The sequence below is a fragment of the Schistocerca cancellata genome, chromosome 3 (genome assembly GCF_023864275.1).
Source record: "Schistocerca cancellata isolate TAMUIC-IGC-003103 chromosome 3, iqSchCanc2.1, whole genome shotgun sequence".
Taxonomy (NCBI): domain Eukaryota; kingdom Metazoa; phylum Arthropoda; class Insecta; order Orthoptera; family Acrididae; genus Schistocerca; species Schistocerca cancellata.
In genome coordinates, this window is record NC_064628.1 from 575357674 (window position 1) to 575378096 (window position 20423).

The 20423-nt window shown below is 39.5% G+C and overlaps 1 protein-coding gene across 1 annotated transcript in view; it reads right to left on the reverse strand.

Moving 5' to 3' along the window:
• The window catches only part of LOC126175423 (equilibrative nucleoside transporter 4), a 176084-nt gene that overhangs the window by 40240 nt on the left and 115421 nt on the right, over positions 1-20423 (reverse strand). Inside the window, exon 9 of the mRNA XM_049922222.1 lies at positions 7518-7758. Coding sequence (XP_049778179.1) covers positions 7518-7758 — 241 coding nt within the window. The remainder of the gene's footprint in view (positions 1-7517; positions 7759-20423) is intronic.

Genomic DNA, 20423 nt, shown 5'->3' on the forward strand with positions numbered 1-20423 from the left:
AAGTGTTTTTGATGGAGTGGCAGATGAAAAGAGTACACGGTAGTGTGCAGTTTTAGACTGCAACAATAAATATGAGATGTTTACTTGCTAAACACAGTAAAATCTGAAGAGAGATAATAGTTCCTTCCAAAACCGACATTCTTCCTACAAAATCTGGAGCCTATTAGCAAAAGATAATCACCTTCTTTGAACTGTATTTCTTACACACATTCACATATGAGATGCTCCAGTGCCTGAAGCTTTAATTCCTACATGTGATTCCCAAATCCATTCCTATTTCACTTATGTATGAGAACTATTTATTGTCTAGGTTCCCTCAGGGATCAGTACATCATTCTTATTGGAAAACTGTCATTAGAAGTTAATGTTTGTTTGCTTCTGGTGTGAGAGAATCAGCCGTCTAGGTATACCTACGCCAAGGGGACGCCCGGATGTGTAAGGCTTAGTTGTCAGGACACACATCCACTGTAAAGTTTAAAATCACCTTATGTTTGACAACACAATCTGTGTCTAATCATTTATTTCATTCTTGGCTAGCTTAATTTATAAACCATAATGTATGTATGTAAGTAGTAATGTATCTAATATATTTTTTTAGTTTGCTTCTGACACGATAAATAAATAATTAGAAGTTAATGTAACACCTCAAGCAAATGAAGTAGAATCACTGCTGTTCACAATAGTAAGAGGGTAGGGTGATTCTGGTACACTATCTCTGAATGAGATAGATTAAAAATGAAGAGGGGGAGGTGTATTTTAGTACATTACATGCCCTTTGCCACACAGTGTGTATACCACAAATGTAGATGTGCATAGTTTGACGTATCAGTTGAAATGCGTAGCCTGGCATCACTTTCTGTAAAAGCTGTTAAAACGATATATGAATTTATTGCTTCTTTATTTATTTCCTACCTATTCCCAGCCTTGTGCTTCTGTGGCTCATTCTGGTTAAATAGAAAATAAATAAAAGAGAAAACACATATTTCTAATATGTATGGGAATTGGATGGATGTCTTAATCCCCCCCAGTCTCTGTCCATCATCTCGGAGCACTTTTCTCTGTCCATCTTGCCCTCCCCCCTCTCCCCCATCTCTTCCATCTGCCTCTCTCTGTCCATCAGCTCCTCCTCCTTTCTCTGTTCACCTTCTCCTCCTCCCTCCCTCTCCATCTTCTTCTGCCCCCTCTCTTTGTCTATCACCTCCTCCCCCCTTCTGGTCCCCTTTCTGTGCCCATCTTCTCCCCCACCTCCTCTCTCCCCATCTCATCCTACACCTCTTAATGTCCATCGAGGTCTTTCAGCTTTCTAGTAGAGAAACCCAGCACTTCCCAGGTATGTATTTATAGCTGTTAGTCTATGTTCATACCACATAGTGTCTGGCCTTGTGCTTAATGTTTATGATGTCATATCTCCTGAACTGTGTGTCATACAATGATATAATTTTGTAGGTATATTCAGTAGCATATCTTGATATCATCTGCAAAATGTGTTGGGAATGGAGTTAAGAACAATGAAGTTACAAATTTAAACGCCATGCAATGATGCGGCAGTTTTCCATGCATCTCATTGCTTATGATGTTATATCTCCTGAAATATGTATCATACAATGATATAATTTTGCACTTACATTCAGTGATACGTGGGGTGACCCAAAAAGATGGGAAATTCATCATAATATCTTTATTTCTCAATATTTTTACACCAATTTTTTATCACCTTCAGAGTATTCTCCATTGACCACAATGTATTTCTTCAAACGATCCTTCCATTGTTCAAAACAGTTTTTAAATTCACTTATTGGGATGTTCTTTATGCCTTCCAGTGATTTTTGTTTTACATCCTCTACAGTGGCAAACGCTTTCTTTCATGTTCCTTTTAAGTATGGGTGCTGTTTTTGGTCAAAAACTGCTTTATAGAGGGGGCTGTGTGGGCCGGGATGTTGTCATGATGGATGAACCAGTTGCCTGTGTGCCAAAATCTGCCCTTTTCTTCTGGATACTCTCCCTCAGTCTTTTCAAAACCTCCAAGTAGAACTCCTAGTTGACAGTTTGACCCGGGGGAATGAACTCCACATGCACAAGACCTCTGCAATCGAAGAAACAAATGAGCATTGATGTTTGACTTCACTTGGAGAGCTTCTTTGGAAGGAGGAGAGCCACTTGTCTTCCACTGGCTTCAGTTGTATCCATAGCACCACGATTCATCACCAGTAATCACCTCGGAAAAAAATTCAGGGTTCTCTTTGAGCTGATTTTGAAGCTCAAAACATGCCTGCTTGTCTGTGAGAAGGTGAGGGACAAATTTGGCTGCAACACTTCTCATGTGCAAATCTTCAGATAAAATCCTCAGAATTGAATTGCATGATATCCCAGACATCTCACAGTGTTGATAAATGGTTTGGCGACTGTTTTCACGAACAAGGGCATTGATTTTGTCGACGTTTTCATCATTCTTGATATTGAGGTGCATACTGAATAAGGTTGGTCTTCAATTGTCATTTCTCCATTTTTAAAACATGAAAACCATTCATGGACTCTGGTTTTACTTAAGGCAGCATCCCCATAAGCAGTCTTAAGCATTACAATACTTTCTGTGGCCGATTTCCCCGACACGAAACAAAATTTCATAGCCGCGCGTTGCTCTCGACAATCTGCCATCACGTTTTCACCGAAATGGGAAAAGTCATTTTACTAAAAAAACTCTCATGGGCAAACCGACGCACTCACAGTGACACAACTTTGCACACTGACTCAGGTGGCATGACCATAATGGATACCTGGTTGAACAATGGGTTCCCCCACTCTCCTTCCCCACTGCAGCCCAATTACCGGTACTTTTGGGTCTCCCCTCATATATGTGCATACTGTATGTAAAATATTTTGTAAATAAAGTTAGTAGCAAACACCTCATGTGGTACTTTTACTGCATGAACACTTCATATCCTCCAGGCCTCTTTCTCTCCCACTATTTCTGTCCATGATGTCATACCCCTTTACATGTCCATTTTCTCCTTCCTCCTCTCTTCATCTCCTCCTGCCCTTCCCTCTGTCCATCCCCAGCTTTCCTCTTTTTATGTCCATTTCCACCCACCCCTCTGTCCATGTCCTCTTCCCCTATCTCTGTGATGCTGAACCTTATTTTTTGATATTGTAAATTCAGATTCGGTAGCAATATTGTAATCATAATCTGATTAGCCACAAATGTAACTATACTGTTTGCTAACAATATTTCACTTGTGTGTGTCCAAACATTTATTAGTAATCCCTAAAAATCTGAAGTAAATAGACTGAGTAATTTTTAAATTTTTGGTACCAATGTTTCTCCTTTTATATATCCTATGTCCATCTGGATGTTCATTAGTGTATTGCGTAAAAGTTTTAAGTATATCGGTGGAGAACTTTTTGAGATTTTGGTCATAACTTTTCCCCTTTATATATTATGTATGTAGTTATATATTACATGTATTAAAAATTGGTATCCAAAAACACTTGTATATTTGAATGCAATTCTATGTCGAAATTTCAAAGCAATTAAGAACCTTTAGTGATATATGATTTTGAACAAATGAACATTTACATTTTTATTTATGTAGATTATATACGATATAAAACAGGTATAAAAAAACAATGCACATATTCACATGCATAGGTATACAAAACCGTGCACTTATTTACATGCAACAGTGTGTCAAAATTTGACAGTATTCGGTGAAGAACTTTGAGGATTTAAGAGTTTGAACAAATGAACATTTACAATTTTATTTATATAAGATGTAAACGTGTCAATATTACGAAAAAGAAAGTTGTTGCCATATAGCGGATATGCTGAGTCACAGACAGACACAACAAAAAGACTTTCACAATAAAAGCTTTCAGCCGTTAAGGCCTTTGTCAACAGTAGACGGCAGTGTGGTTTCAGTTGCCTGAGATTGCAGTTGTGTGTGCGAGTTGCGTTTGTATTAGAGAAAGAGAAAGAGAGAGAGAGAGAGAGAGAGAGAGAGAGAGAGAGAGCATGTGTGTGTGTGTGTGTGTGTGTGTGTGTGTGTGTGTGTGTGTGTGTGTACCATCTGTCATTGACAATGGCCTTAATGCCTTAATGGCCGAAAGCTTTAATTGTGAGAGTCTTTTTGTTGTGCCTATCTGTGACTCAGCAATTCCGCTATATGGTGAGCAGCAACTTTCCTTTTCATAATAAAGATTTAAATGTTTGCTTGTTCAAAATCCTAAATCTCCAAAAGTTCTTCACTGACTGCTTTGAAATTTTCACCCTACATTGCATTCAAATACATGTGTTTTTATACACTTACTGGAGCACCATGTGGCATATAAATACGTATATAATATATAAAGGGATTACAATGTTAGCAAAAATCTCATGTTAGTTTGTTCAAAAGCTTAAGTCTACAAAAGTTATTTGCCAATTCTTTTGAAATTTTGACACAATGTTGCATTTGGATAAATAAGTTTTTATATACCTTCAGGAACACCATCATATTGTAAATAGCTATGAATTACATATATTCCATTTTTATTTATTATGCATATAAGATGTATATTTATATACCATATAGCCACGATAGACATGAAGCCCACGCCTACCACAGTAGTACAAGTAGTATACGCCAACTAACTCTGCAGATGATGAAGAGATTCAAGAAATGTATGATGAGAGAAAATAAAATGTAAAAATGCAGTAAATGTAGCACACAAACAGCAATACAAACGTCTCACAAATGAGATTGACAAGAAGTGCAAAATGGCTAAGCATGGATGGCTAAGAGGACAAATGTAAGAACATACAGGCATATATCACTACAGGTACGACAGATACTGCCTACAGGAAAATTAAAGAGACCTTAGGAGAAAAGAGAACCACCTATATGAATACCAAGAGCTCAGGTGGAAAACCAGTTCTAAGCAAAGAAGGGAAGGCAGAAAGGTGGAAGGAGTATATAGAGGATCTATACAGGGGTGATGTACTTGAGGGCAATATTATGGAGATGGAGGAGGACGTAGGTGAAGATGAAATGGGAGATATGTTACTGTGTAAAGAGTTTGACAGAGCACTGAAAGAGCTAAGTCGAAACAAGGTCCTAGGAGAAGACAACATTCCATTAGAATTACTGATAGCATTGGGAGAGCCAGCCATGACAAAACTCTAGCATCTGGTAAGCAAGATGTATGAGACAGGCAAAATACCCTCAGACTTCCAGAAGAATATAATAATTCCAATCCCAAAGAAAGCAGGTTAGATTAGATTTACACAAAATATTACATGACACTTTTTTTTTTTAGGTGTGAAAATTACCGAACAATGAGTTTAATAAGTCACAGCTGCAAAACACTAAAATGAATTCTTTATAGACGAATGCAAAAACTGGTAGAAGAGCACCTTGGAGAAGATGTGTTTAGATTCCATAGAAATGTCAGCACATGAGGCAATACTGACCCAACGACTTACCTTAGGAGATAGGGTAAGGAAAGGCAAACCTACTTTTCTAGAATTTGTAAACTTAGAGAAAGCTTTTGACAATGTTGACTGGAATATTCTCTTTCAAATTCTGAAGGTGGCAGGGGACAAATACAGGGAATGAAAGACTATTTAAATTTGTACGGATGGCAGTTGTAACAGTCGAGGGGCATGAAAGGGAAGCACTGGTTTGGAAGGGAGTGAGACAGGGTAGTAGCCTATCCCCAATGTTATTCAATCTGTGTATTGAGCAAGCAGTAAATGAAACAAAAGAAAAATTTGGAGTAGGAAATCCATGGAGAAGAAATAAAAACTTTGAGGTTTGCCAATGACATCGTAATTCTGTCAAAGACAACAAAGGACCTGGGAGAGCAGTTGGACAGAATGGACAGTGTCTTGAAAGGACAGTACAAGGTGAACATCAACAAAAGCAAAATGAGAATAATGGAATGTAGTCGAATTATATCATGTGATGCTGAGGGAATTAGATTATGAAATGAGACACTTAAAGTAGTAAAGGAGTTTTGCTATTTGAGGAGAAAAATAACTGATGATGGTTGAAGTAGAGAGGATATAAAATGTAGACTGGCAATGGCAAGGAAAGCGTTTCTGAAGAAGAGAAATTTGTTAACATCGAGTATAGATTTAAGTGTCAGGAAGTCTTTTCCGAAAGTTTTTGTATGGAGTGTAGCCATGTATGGAAGTGAAACATGGACGATAAATAGTTTAGACAAGAAGAGAATAGAAGCTTTTGAAAAGTGGTGCTACAGAAGACTGCTGAAGATTAGATGGGTAGATCGTGTAACTAATGAGGAGGTGCTGAATAGAATTGGGGAGAAGACGAATTTGTGGCACAACTTGACTAGAAGAAGGATCGGTTGGTAGGACACGTTCTGCGGCATCAAGGGTTCACCAATTTGGTATTGGCGGACAGCGAGGAGGGTAAAAATCATCGAGGTAGACCAAGAGATGAATACAATAAGCATATTCAGAAGGATTTAGGTTGGAGTACGTACTTGGAGATCAAGAAGCTAGCACAGGATAGGGTAGCATGGAGAGCTGCATTACACCTGTCTCTGGACTGAAGACCACAACAACAACAACAACGACAACAACATATTGTTATTGTCATGTAAGTAATATTTGGCCCCTGCAGCATTTGACACATTCTATATGCTTCCAATTCACTTGCTACCAGATCTATGGAACACAAAATAAATAAATACAAACGAAAATATCATATGATGGAAAGAGCGCAAAGAATAGCAGCTACATCTACATGCTCTATAACCCATCTGCACCCCCCCCCCCCCCCCTCCCATTTCAACATTTTGCTGCGCACCTGAAAATTGTGGCTGCACAATATTAGCATATCAATAAATTAGTACATGCCAGAGCATAAAAGCATATTACAAGAACTCAAACGGAATAAAATCAATTATAACTTCTGGATTTTCCTATACACACTTCACTAGTATTCTTTTTTATGAATAACTAAAACTCTGTAATTATAAGCAGATTGTTTGGTAATTTTTTTAAAAGAAATTAACCACTAAATAGTTATATATATAGAGGGAAACATTCCACATGGGAAAAATATATCTATAAACAAAGATGATGTGACTTACCAAACGAAAGTGCTGGCAGGTCGATAGACACACAAACATACACACAAAATTCAAGCTTTCACAACCAACGGTTGCTTCATCAGGAAAGAGGGAAGGAGAGGGAAAGACGAAAGGATGTGGGTTTTAAGGGAGAGGGTAAGGAGTCATTCCAATCCTGGGAGCGGAAAGACTTACCTTAGGGGGAAAAATGGACAGGTATACACTCGCACACACACCCATATCCAACCACACATACAGGTGTCTGTAGGAAAGAGGGATGGAGGGGGAAAGATGAAAGGATGTGGGTTTTAAGGGAGAGGGTAAGGAGTCATTCCAATCCTGGGAGCAGAAAGACTTACCTTACGGGGGAAAAAAGGACAGGTATACACTCGCACACACACCCATATCCAACCGCACATACAGGTGTCCAACCTTTCACATACCAGTTAGTTCACGGTGTTCTTCTGAGACTCTGCTAGGAGCCTGAATCATAGGTACACTTCCCACTAATCCATTTGTGATTCCCAGTATCAGTGAGAATAACATTGGATAGCCTTCTCCAGAAATAACAGGGCTTCCACGTGGAGTTGTACACAAGAGAAGCAGTGGGACCAGCATTGTTCGAACCCATGCAAAAACAATAAGCTGTGTGCGTGACCAGTCATATGGGATAGATGCCAGGACCTGTAAGTAAAAATATTAAACACTACATTTTAATTAGTCCTATAACTAAGTATAGTTCTGAATTTCCAACATCATAATACTTAGCAAAATGATAGTGAATTAAGAAATATTCAAAATCCCATTACACCAGGAAATTTACAATATGAGCTAAAGCATTCTTGTCTTCCACAAAATGTTCTGGAAAAAAATTACCAAATCACAAACTTTTAGATAATTCATTTCATGGAGTAAAAAGTTATACAGCAAATAGAAAAAGATAAGAGAAAAGAAAGGGCTTATTTGTGAATCAACACCATGACTGGAGTTGGTGAATTGCAATAACCGTATAATGCTCAACCAGTAGATGTCCCCCAAACCCTTGTAGTGGTAGAAAGCACAGTAATTAGATGACCAAAGAAACTTGAGTATGGTAAGAATACCTGGTCGACAGATGCCAAGTATTTCTTGGAGGGTTAGAGTCTGTCTCCAGGGATCAGAAACACTGATGTTACAAAGGGGGTGAAGTGGGGATTGTAACATCACAGAAGTGGGTGTGAGTGCTGTGCTTCAAAACATTGGTATAAAATGCAAGGCTATTAAAGCTATATTTAAAATGCTGCTCTTGCCTAAGCGGACGAGTAGCATTAGAGGCCTTTGTCATAACTCCCCCCCCCCCCCCCCCCCCCCCCCCACACACACACAGTAACAGGTAAACAATGGTTAGTGCAAGGTTCCGGCTTTCTTGTGGTCACACAAAGCTTGCATTCAGTAGCCATATGCTAGAAACATGTATTGGTAAGCATTTACACTTTTTATTTCTTATCTCAAAAGCATTCACACATCGAAGACCCATAAAGTAACTTAGTTACACCAGTCACAATAATTAAAACAGAAATATACAACAAGTTATGTATAAGGGGCAGTCAGATGAAAATTAGAGAGATGGAAAAAAGTAAGTAAATTGTTTATTATTTCAAAAGTCATCACCATAACTGTTAATACATTTATTCCTCTGCGAGACAAGATGGTCAATGCGGTTGTGTATGGAACCATAACTGTACCCAGGTGTGCACTTCTTCATCTGAAGTATGAGGTGCATTCAAATGAAACCTGGTCAGTGCATCTACCTTTGCCTTACACATAATGTGGTACCACGTAACTGCATGTATGGTGGCACCATCTATTGGTAGAAGAACTGATATGTGTGCACCGTTTGATGTTGCATAGCGACAGTGTGGTTTCACGCTGAAGAGAAGGTTGTCACACAAGTTATCGTCCACTACCGAACATGCAGGCAAGTAAGCAGGACCAACGAGGAGTGATTCAGTTTTTGGCGGCAGAGGGAGTTGGAGGCTGTGAAATGTATCAACGGATGAAGGCTGTGTACAGTGAGTACAGTCTGAGACATTCACATGTTGTGGGATGGTGCAAACGATTCCTTGGGGAGCGCGAGTCACTGGAAGATGATGCTTGTCCTGGACAGGCTCATCATGTCATCACACCGGAAACGGTTGCAGAAGTGAATGCTTTAGTCTTGGACAACCGCAGAATCACTGTGGATGAGATCCATCACTGTTTGGACCTCTAAAACAAGCTATTCGTGGATATTGATTCACAACAGACAACGAAGCGTGTGACTGGGTCCAGGCCTGGATCCAACAGCAGCCTACTAGCTTCTTCAAGGATGGAATCGATCAGCTTGTGTCACAATGGGGTAAATGTGCCAACAGTTTTGATGACTATTTTTGAGTATGTGTACAGTATATAACTCCATTTTTGAGTTAGTAAAATTGATATCGTTACTTTACACCAGTGACTGGGTTTCATCTGAATGCCCCTTAGAAATAGACAGCCATGAATGTCTTTCTCCATGGCTCGAAAAACATATAAATCACTTGAGGAGAGATCATGACTGGATGAAGGCTGCGTACAGGCTTCCCACAGAACTTCCACAGCATAGTTGAAACAACCACAACAACATATGGGGTATTACAAGTGTATTAAATTTTTTACTGGACAATATTTGGCCACAGAGAGTGCACTGCTGAAGCTTTCGCCAGATCTTTGGCAGTGCATATTGCTGCACACAGACTGCATTGCAAGAAGTAGTCTGTAATCCGTTCAACACCACTCTCACACAGCACTGACTCCAGAATTGAGCTTCATCTGCATAGGTTGCAACTGCACCTTGCGTCACTGCTTTCAAGTCAGTTGAGTGTCTTCCAAGTAGCCCAGTCTTCTTTGTAGCCAGGGGTCATACTCTCAACTGGTATCAGCCAGTCTTTGATGTGCTGGCTCCTGCTGCACTACTCCTGAAGTCGTCTTGCTTAGTTTGGTTCCTGAACAGGGGTTGGGCCGCACGTGTTGTAGCTTTGATCCTCTCTTTCCTGGCTGCCGAAAGCCTTAACATGTCTGGGAATGCTATTTCAGTAAGGCAGAGGTATGTAGTGGAGACAGCCTGTCATGATGTGGCACATTCAGTTAAAAGCTACATCCACAGTTCTAAAGTGGCAAGACTGACAGTATGCTGGAAAGGCACATTCTGTTGCAGAGCAGTACAAAGCTAAGATTGATATTTTACTGTCCCTAGTTTGGAGCCACAAGTTGTTCTAGTGACCTCCTGTACCACATTTTTTCTTACAATCGCTTTCTGCTTGGTATTTATGCAATGTTTCTTATATGTCAGTGCTTGTTCCAAATAGATCCTGAGATATTTAGGGGCTGTGTAGTGTTCCAGCGGAGTTCCTTTGCAGGTAATCAATAGGCTTCTAGTGGCCTCCTTGTTCTTCACGTAGAATTCACATGCCTGCAGATTAGAAGGATTTGGCTTCAGATGGTGTACCTTGTAGTCAGTGGACTATAGATCTAGGGCTTTTGATAGCTTTCACTTGGTGCTCTTCATAGACTTTTCCCTGAGCTGTGGTTGCATTATCATCTGGTCTGGGTGCAAACACAGTCTTTCGTGATGCTGTCATTGTTCCTAAGCAGAAGGAGATAATTAACAGTGTATCTTATGCTTCTGACAGGCCTCTAAACACTGTCCCTGTAATCTCTTGCTTTCCAAAGGCATCTTCTATATGATGAGTCAGTTTTGGTATTTGTGAGGTTTAGTTCTTTCCTCCTCTGAACCCAGCTTCTTGTGGGATTAAGAATGGGTCAGTCTTCATCAGTATCTGTACAAGTATTCTCTCCAGCACCTTGTAAAAAAGATACAGTAGAGAGATTGGCCTGTAGTTGTTTGCATCATTCCTGTCTTTTCCTGGTTTTGGGATAGCTATGACCCTTGCTCTCATTCAAATTTTTGGTATTCTGCAGGAATGGGCACAATTGTTCATCAATTGCAGGAACAATCTTGTGGCTGCAAGGCTGACTTTCTGTACCTGCTGTATTCATAGATTGTTGAGATTGGCTGTTTTACTCTCTTACATTTGTCCAAGGCAAGTTGCAGTTCACCTACAGTCAAAGGGTTTTGTTGGTTTGCTGTTTGATGATTATGTTGTTTCTTATTTTTGTGGTTGTAGTTGGCTTTCCACTTAACGAGAGTTGATGTGCTATTTGGTTGGCCTTCATGTTACAAAGTGAGTTCGTTTGGGAAGTATCATTTCTGAGACATCTTAGCAACCTCTATGCTTGCTGGCTGCTCCTGCACATGACCACTTCTGTTATCATTTTCATCTACTGCTCCTTCTTAGCATGTGAGATGGAGGCAAGGAGTTTGTTGTGCATCCTGGAGAGTTTATTCACTAAAAGGATCCTCTTCATGAAGTTTGTAGTATTCCTCCAGCAGAAAGACTGTTTCTTATATTGTACCTGAAAGATACTGGGTCCTTCAGTCTCTGGAATGAACATTTGACAGTGGTATTTCACTAATTCAATGAAGTGTTTATCTTTCAGGCACTGGAGCAACTGTACTAATCTTCTCATATGGCACAGCAGAGAACTCAGCCCAGTCTGCTTTTCTGAAGGCTACATCCCATGATTTCACTGCTGGGTTCACCTGATACATGATCACTTGGTGTTGATCTTGTGGTATTGGTGTACATATTTACTTTGCACAATGCAGTCACTCACAAACAGGAAGTCTGACTTATATCCACATTGCAGTCTTTTACAGCTGAAGGTGGGAGAAAGCTTGCTGTTGTGAATTGGAGAAAGATTGTCAGCTTTTGCCCAATACAACATCCTTTGCCATTTTTGTCATCTTGCAGGTAGCCCCATGTGTGACTGTCACTATTAAAATCACCTATTACATCTGACCTTCACTTTTTGTGGAAGTTCTTGGGTGGGCCGAAGGACAACTGTGCATTTGGTGGTTTACATAAGGAGGAGATTACAACAGTGCTGAGCTCTTTGGAGATGATTTCCGCCCATGAACCATGGATCTTGCCATGATGGGGTGAATTGCATGCCTCAATGATATAGATAACTGTATGATGAATGGACACAGAACTAGGGTGCATACTGGCACAATATCCTTGGTCTTGGTCTTGTTCATGTTGAGCACCACAGCTGATATTAATGTTGAGAAATAATAAAAATCTCCTTAGCTGCATCATTACACAATTACTGCGTTCTGACTGGTTTTATTCACTGAACATGTTCAGGTTGCAGAGTTGTGCTAAAGTCAAAGATCAAGTTCAAAAACACTCATGATATTTTACTGTAAGCAGCATGTCAAGTCTGCTCATAATATTTGTGTCAGAATGTTTATGATCAGTGTCTCTGGATTTTGTCTTTGACATTACAAACTACATACAGACCATTTATGTCATTACTCATCAACCTGAAGATGTTCAATGAACAAAAGCAGTTGTAACAGAACAAATGTATAATAATACAGTTGAGGTGGTTTTTATTAATCAATAACACAATAACCTATTGCAGAGCATGCTCTAAAACATGACAGTCATGACCCTAGTGCCTGTTTCATCACACATGGCATCTGGATTCTCCCTCCTGACATCAGTTTCTCAGAACTCCACAGATGGGAAATAGCATTACGATATGTGCTTGGTTCTCGTAAACCACATGGCCTAAATTTTCATTAATTTCAATGGTCTCAGCATCTCCTGTCACTTTCCCTTTTTTCACTGCCATTTATTTTACTACATACCTTTAATTTTGCAACCTGCCTACTCCCCCCCCCCCCCCCCCCCTGGTCTACCACATATAAGGCACTTAATTTTCCACTCTTATCAACTATTGAATGACTTTTTTTCAGAAATCTCTGTCTTGCTTATCACTCCATCTTCCACCTTTAAGTTCTCGGGTTTTCAAATCTTATCCCATGCAGGCACCAACAATCAGTCTTTCCTTCTCATATCGTTTGGCAAGTCTCCCGTAATCTCGGGTTCTGGATGACTTTTTTGTAACTCTGCCTATTTCATAAACATCACCATTCCTTTTGCTTCATTCCTCTTCCTTTCTCTTCAACCCTACTGCCAGGATAGGGTACCACTGGCTCCAAAATCTTGTGTATTTCCAAACCTTTTGTACATGTCTCTTCTGGCCCCATTTATGTATCCAATTATATTATTTGCATATTTTCTGCTACCCAGTGATTTTATTAGCTTGTTATTTACATACAAAGAGTCTTAAATCCTTCAGTACACAATACACAGCTTATTGCATGAAAGTATAAAAAGAACATAAGTTCGCTGGCAGAAAACAATTTTAGAAGATACTTATGTTTTATATGTCTCAATGTACTGTCTTGATTCCAAGAGCTAGCACGTTTTCTTTGTCTCATATTTCTGCTTGTCAATGACTCAATGTTTCTGCTATTCAGTGAGTGGACTTGTTACTCCTAAATAATTAACAATATGTCAGGTTCAATTCACAGAGGGAGTTAAGACCACTGAGTCGAGATCTAGATCAAACACATGCTCTTTTTTCAGCAATAATCTCTATCAGTAATTTGTACTGATTATTTAGTTGCAATAAGCCTTAGGGTTCTTGAGCAATGTCCACATAATCTTGATATCGGCTTGTATGACTTTACTGAACTTGAATGAGAAACCGAGAGACTCATGCAGTACTGTTTTCCATAGTCTAAAAATACTGACATTTCCATCTCTATACATTTACAAAACAATAATATCATTAACAAAAGGAAATGCACTACTAGAAAGAAATGCAGATGTTCAATACATAGGAAACAAGAAATAAAGGCCAGTTGAGAAGTATACAACACTGTCTGAGAGTTGCTGCAAAGGATCCTTGATACTTGGGTGTCAAACTCATAAAGTGCCTCCCGGAGAGTTTACAGGACAACGTGAGCAAAAAGACATTCCAAAAACTTTTAAAGGATTATTTAATGGAAAACGAATTTTATAGTGTAGAAGAGTATATGTCTCAATTGATGAATTTTATTTATTTATTTTTATTTACACGTCAAGTTCCATAGGACCAAAATAAGGAGCAAATCTCCAAGGTCAGGGAACATGTTAGTACATGAAATTACAACATAAAAGTAATAACAGATAAAAATAAAATGTTTATGAACCCGAAAAAAGTCAATCTATAAGTTTAAGTAAACACAATCAACAATACAACAAGAATCAGCTTCATTTTTCAAGGAACTCCTCGACAGAACACAAGGAGTGACCCATGAGGAAACTCTTCAGTATCGATTTGAAAGCATGTGGATTACTGCTAAAAATGCAGGTTTGATTTCTGCCAAGTATTAACTGAGTGAAAGCTGCTTATTCTTGGGAATAAGCTAATATTGTAAACAAGAAATGACACTAAGGAATATATATATACTGAGAGACCAATGTCAAAATACCCAGACTTGTGAACAGGGGTCAACAAGAGGTTCGTGAACTTACACCACTTATTGCTCGAACCACCTGTTTCTGAGCTAAAAATATCTTTTCAGAATGGGAGCTACACAAAATATAATACAATATGAAATAAGTGAATGAAAATAAGCAAATTAGACTAATTTTCATGTCAAATGATCACTCACTTCAGATACTGTTCGAATAGTAAAAATAACAGCATTAAGTATTTGAACAAGATCTTGACCTGGCCTTTCCACGACAGTTTACTATCTATCTGAACACCTAGAAATTTGAACTCTTCAGTTTCACTAATCATACACCCATTCTGGGAAATTAAAATGTCAGGTTTTGTTGAATTATGTGTTAAAAACTGAGTCTTACTGTGATTTAGCATTAGTTTATTTTGTACTAACTATGAACTGTGCTATTTGAAACTGGGTCAGTGTTGCACACAACATTCTTTATTACCAAGCTAGCACATCATTTGTATAAATGAGGAACAGGAGTGGCCCCAACTGTCCCCCCCCCCCCCTTCCCCCATTGACTGTACCTCACTCAGACCCCACATCACAGCCATTCTCAACATTGTGAATAATGGTCTTTTGTTGTCTGTTACTAAAGTAAGAGGTGAACCAATTGTGAGATACTCTCCTTATTCCGAAATGGTCCAAATTCTGGAGCAATCAAATGTCTTAGTTAAATAAAAAAATATGTCTAGTGTTCAAAACCTTTTGTTTACTCCATTCAGTACCTCACAGAGAAAAGACAAGATAGCATTTTCAGTTGTTAAACAACTTCTATAGCCGAACTGTACATTTGATACCAAATAGTGTAATATAAAATGATCATTATCCTCACATACACAGCCTTTTCAATAACTTGAGCAAACACTGATGGCACAGAAATAGGTCTAAAATTGTCTACATTATCCTTTTATCCCTTTTTATAAAACAGCTTTAGATTAGATTAGATTAGATTTACTTTCATTCCAAGTGATCTGTAGTGAGGAGGTCCTCCACGATGTGGAACATGTCAGAAAAACAACAATACATGACAAATATTTACAACTAAAACAAATAAGCTAATGTACCATTCCACAGGTCCCAAGTGGAATGATCATCATTTTTTAATGGACACTATATGCAAGAGTCATTTTACAAATACTAATGCACTGAATTTAAAATTAAAAAGTTTATTTATTTATTTATAAGGTAATAAACATGTAATACAACTACTATAATTCTTATTTACAATGAACACATTACTGCACTGAAATGGTGCAGAAGTTAGATTGTACTTACACACACACACACACACACACACACACACACACACACACACAGATATATAAATATAATAGAGGGAAACATTCCACGTGGGAAAAATATATCTAAAAACAAAGATGATGTGACTTACCAAACGAAAGCGCTGGCAGGTCGATAGACACATAAACAAACACAAACATACACACAAAATTCAAGCTTTCGCAACCAATGGTTGCTTCATCAGGAAAGAGGGAAGGAGAGGGAAAGACGAAAGGATGTGGGTTTTAAGGGAGAGGGTAAGGAGTCATTCCAATCCCAGGAGCGGAAAGACTTACCTTAGGGGGAAAAAAGGACAGGTATACACTCGCACACACACACATATCCATCCGCACATACACAGACACAAGCAGACATTTGTAAAGGCCTGGTTGGTAGACAACAATGTGCATAAAGGTTAGGTGGTTGTGTTGCCGCCAAAACACATTAAAGGGTGGAGAAATTCGTGAAAATTTCGAAAAAAACTATGTGTAAATGTATTAAAAGGAGTGGTTTTGTGGTGGCAGATTATGAAAATGAGGCTAACAATTGTCTGACGAAGAGATAATGTTGTTAAAACCTGTGGGAAGTGGCTAAAAATGATCAGTGATGTGGGAAAAATAGAAATGGAAATAAAGTGAAAGTTATTAGAACTAGCCGAAATGGTTGTTTAATAGGTGAAAGGAACTGTTTGTGAACTAGAAACGGTGGATTTTATAGCAGCGGTAGTATTGAAAGCGGAAAAAATTTTTTTGGTTATGGTTTGGAAGTGGGTTACGTATTATTGAGTATATATAGGTGGGATAAAATTGTATAGTAGATTACGGTAAAAAGGAGAAGGTGATAACAAAGTGAAACTACTGGCAAAAACAGAAAGAGAAAATAAGACGACAGAAAAGATTTCGAAATGCAACAGTGACAATAACAAACGTAATTGTTGGGTTCAAATTAATGATATGAATATAATAGAGGGAAACATTCCACATGGGAAAAATATATCTAAAAACAAAGATGATGTGACTTACCGAACGAAAGCGCTGGCAGGTTGATAGACACACAAACAAACACAAACATACACACAAAATTCAAGCTTTCGCAATCAACGGTTGCTTCATCAGGAAAGAGGGAAGGAGAGGGAAAGACGAAAGGATGTGGGTTTTAAGGGAGAGGGTAAGGAGTCATTCCAATCCCGGGAGCAGAAAGACTTACCTTAGGTGGAAAAAGGACAGGTATACACTCGCACACACACACATATCCATCCGCACATATACAGACACAAGCAGACATTTGTAAAGGCAAAGAGTTTGGGCAGAGATGTCAGTCGAGGCGGAAGTACAGAGGCAAAGATGTTGTTAAATGACAGGTGAGGTATGAGTGGTGGCAACTTGAAATTAGCGGAGGTTGAGGCCTGGTGGGTACCGGGAAGAGAGGATATACTGAAGGGCAAGTTCCCATCTCCGGAGTTCTGACAGGTTGGTGTTAGTGGGAAGTATCCAGATAACTCGGACGGTGTAACACTGTGCCAAGATGTGCTGGCCGTGCACCAAGGCATGTTTAGCCACAGGCTGATCCTCATTACCAACAAACACTGTCTGCCTGTGTCCATTCATGCGAATGGACAGTTTGTTGCTGGTCATTCCCACATATAAAGCTTCACAGTGTAGGCAGGACAGTTGGTAAATCACGTGGGTGCTTTCATATGTGGCTCTGCCTTTGATCGTGTGCACCTTCCGGGTTACAGGACTGGAGTAGGTGGTGGTGGGAGGGTGCATGGGACATGTTTTACACCGGGGGCGGTTACAAGGGTAGGAGCCAGAGGATAGGGAAGCCAGTTTGGGGATTTCATAGGGATGAACCAAGAGGTTATGAAGGTTAGGTGGACGGCGGAAAGACCCTCTTGGTGGAGTGGGGAGGATTTCATGAAGGATAGATCTCATTTCATGGCAGGATTTGAGGAAGTTGTATCCCTGGTGGAGAGCCACATTCAGAGTTTGATCCAGTCCCGGAAAGTATCCTGTCACAAGTGGGGCACTCTTGTGGTTCTTCTGTGGGAGGTTCTGGGTTTGAGAGGATGAGGAAGTGGCTCTGGTAATTTGCTTCTGTACCAGGTTGGGAGGGTAGTTGCGGGATGCGAAAGCTGTTTTCAGGTTGTTGGTGTAATGGTTCAGGGATTCCGGACTGGAGCAGATTCGTTTGCCATGAAGACCTAGGCTGTAGGGAAGGGACCGTTTGATGTGGAATGGGTGGCAGCTGTCATAATGGAGGTACTGTTGCTAGTTGGTGAGTTTGATGTGGACGGATGTGTGAAGCTGGCCATTGGACAGATGGAGGTCAACGTCAAGGAAAGTGGCATGGGATTTGGAGTAGGACCAGGTGAATCTGATGGAACCAAAGGAGTTGAGGTTGGAGAGGAAATTCTGGAGTTCTTCACTGAGAGTCCAGATCATGAAGATGTCATCAATAAATCTGTACCAAACTTTGGGTTGGATGGCCTGGGTAACCAAGAAGGCTTCCTCTAAGCAACCCATAAATAGGTTGGCGTATGAGGGGGCCATCCTGGTACCCATGGCTGTTCCCTGTAATTGTTGGTATGTCTGGCCTTCAAAAGTGAAGAAGTTGTGAGTCAGGATTAAGCTGGCTAAGGTAATGAGGAAAGAGGTTTTAAGTAGGGTGGCAGGTGATCGGCGTGAAAGGAAGTGCTCCATCGCAGCGAGGCCCTGGACGTGCGGAATATTTGTGTATAAGGAAGTGGAATCAAATGGTTACAAGGATGGTTTCCAGGGGTAACAGATTGGGTAAGGATTCCAGGTGTTCGAGAAAATGGTTGGTGTCTTTGATGAAGGATGGGAGACTGCATGTAATGGGTTGAAGGTGTTGATCTACGTACGCAGAGATACGTTCTGTGGGGGCATGGTAACCAGCTACAATGGGGAGACTGGGATGATCGGGTTTGTGAATTTTAGGAAGAAGGTAGAAGGTAGGGGTGCGGGGTGTCGGTAGGGTCAGGAGGTTGATGGAGCCAGGTGAAATATATAACAAAGATGATATGACTTACCAAACGAAAGCGCTGGCATGTTCTATCAACATGCCAGCGCTTTTGTTTGGTAAGTCACATCATCTCTTTATATATATGTGGTGTAGAAGTTACATTGTGCTTACACACACACACACACACACACACACACACACACACACACACACACACAAATCAGTTGGTTTTACAGAGAAATTCATCAATGGAGTAGAAGGAGTTGGCCACTAATAAATCCTTTAGGCTTCTCTTAAACTGTTTCATTGGTTGTTAAGCTTTTTATGGCTGCTGGAAAGTTATTGAAAATGTGTGTTCCTGAATAATGCACACCTTTTTGTACAAGAGTAAGTGACTTTAAATCCTTGTGAAGATTATTCTTATTTCTAGTATTGATTCCATGAATTGAGCTGTTGGTTTGAAAAAGTGATATATTTTTAATGACAAATTTCATTAAGGAATAAATATATTGGGAAGCGGTAGTTAGTATCCCTAGTTCCCTAAACAGGCTTCTGCAGGATGTTCTTGAGTTCACACCACATATAACTCTTACTGCACGTTTTTATGCCCAGAAAACTTAGCTTGGCTTGATGAATTACCCCAAAAAATAATCCTATATGACATTATGGAATGAAAGTAAGCATAGTATGCAAGCTTTTTCATTTTTATATCCCCTATGTCTTACACAGTTCGCATTGCAAACAGAGATTTGTTAAGACGCTTCAGCAGTTCTGTGGTGTGCTCCTCCCAGTTGAATTTATTATCTAACTGTAATCCCAAGAATTTAACACTGTCCACTTCTTCTATCTTCTTGTCATCGTATGTTAGACATATAATCGTGGGACACCCCTTACAAGTTCTGAACTGCATGTAGTGTGTTTTTTCAAAGTTTAGTGCCAAGGAATTGGCTAGGAACCAGTGATTAATGTCCACTATTTTATTACCTGATCTTTCTAAGACTACAGTTGATTTGCTATTTTTGCAATGTTTGTATCATCGGCAAACAAAACGAACTTGGCATCTGGTAATGTTACTGATGAAAGGTCATTGATATACTCAAGAAAAAGTAAGGGCCCCAAAAGGGAACCTTTTGGGACCCCACATGTAATTAGATCCAAGTTGAATAATGCCTGATAGCTTGATACATGTCTCTTTCCTAATAACACCCTTTGTTTCCTACCAGAGATATAAGATTTGAACCATTTTGCACCATTTCCTGTAACACCATAATATTCTAATTTACTTAAAAGGATATTGTGATTTACACAGTCAAATGCCTTTGACAGATCACAAAATATACCAGTTGCCTGCAATTTTTTGTCTAATGAATTAAGCAGATTTTCACTGTAGGTGTAGATAGCCTTCTCAATATCAGAACCTTTTAGAAATCCAGACTGTGACTTTGACAGTATGTTATTTGAGATAAGATGGTTATAAAGCCGACTGTACATTACTTTTTCTAAAATTTTTGAGAATGCTGGCAACAGCGAAATTGGACGGAAATTTGATGCTATTTCTTTATCTCCCTTCTTAAACAGTGGCTTAACTTCAGCATATTTCAACCATTCAGGA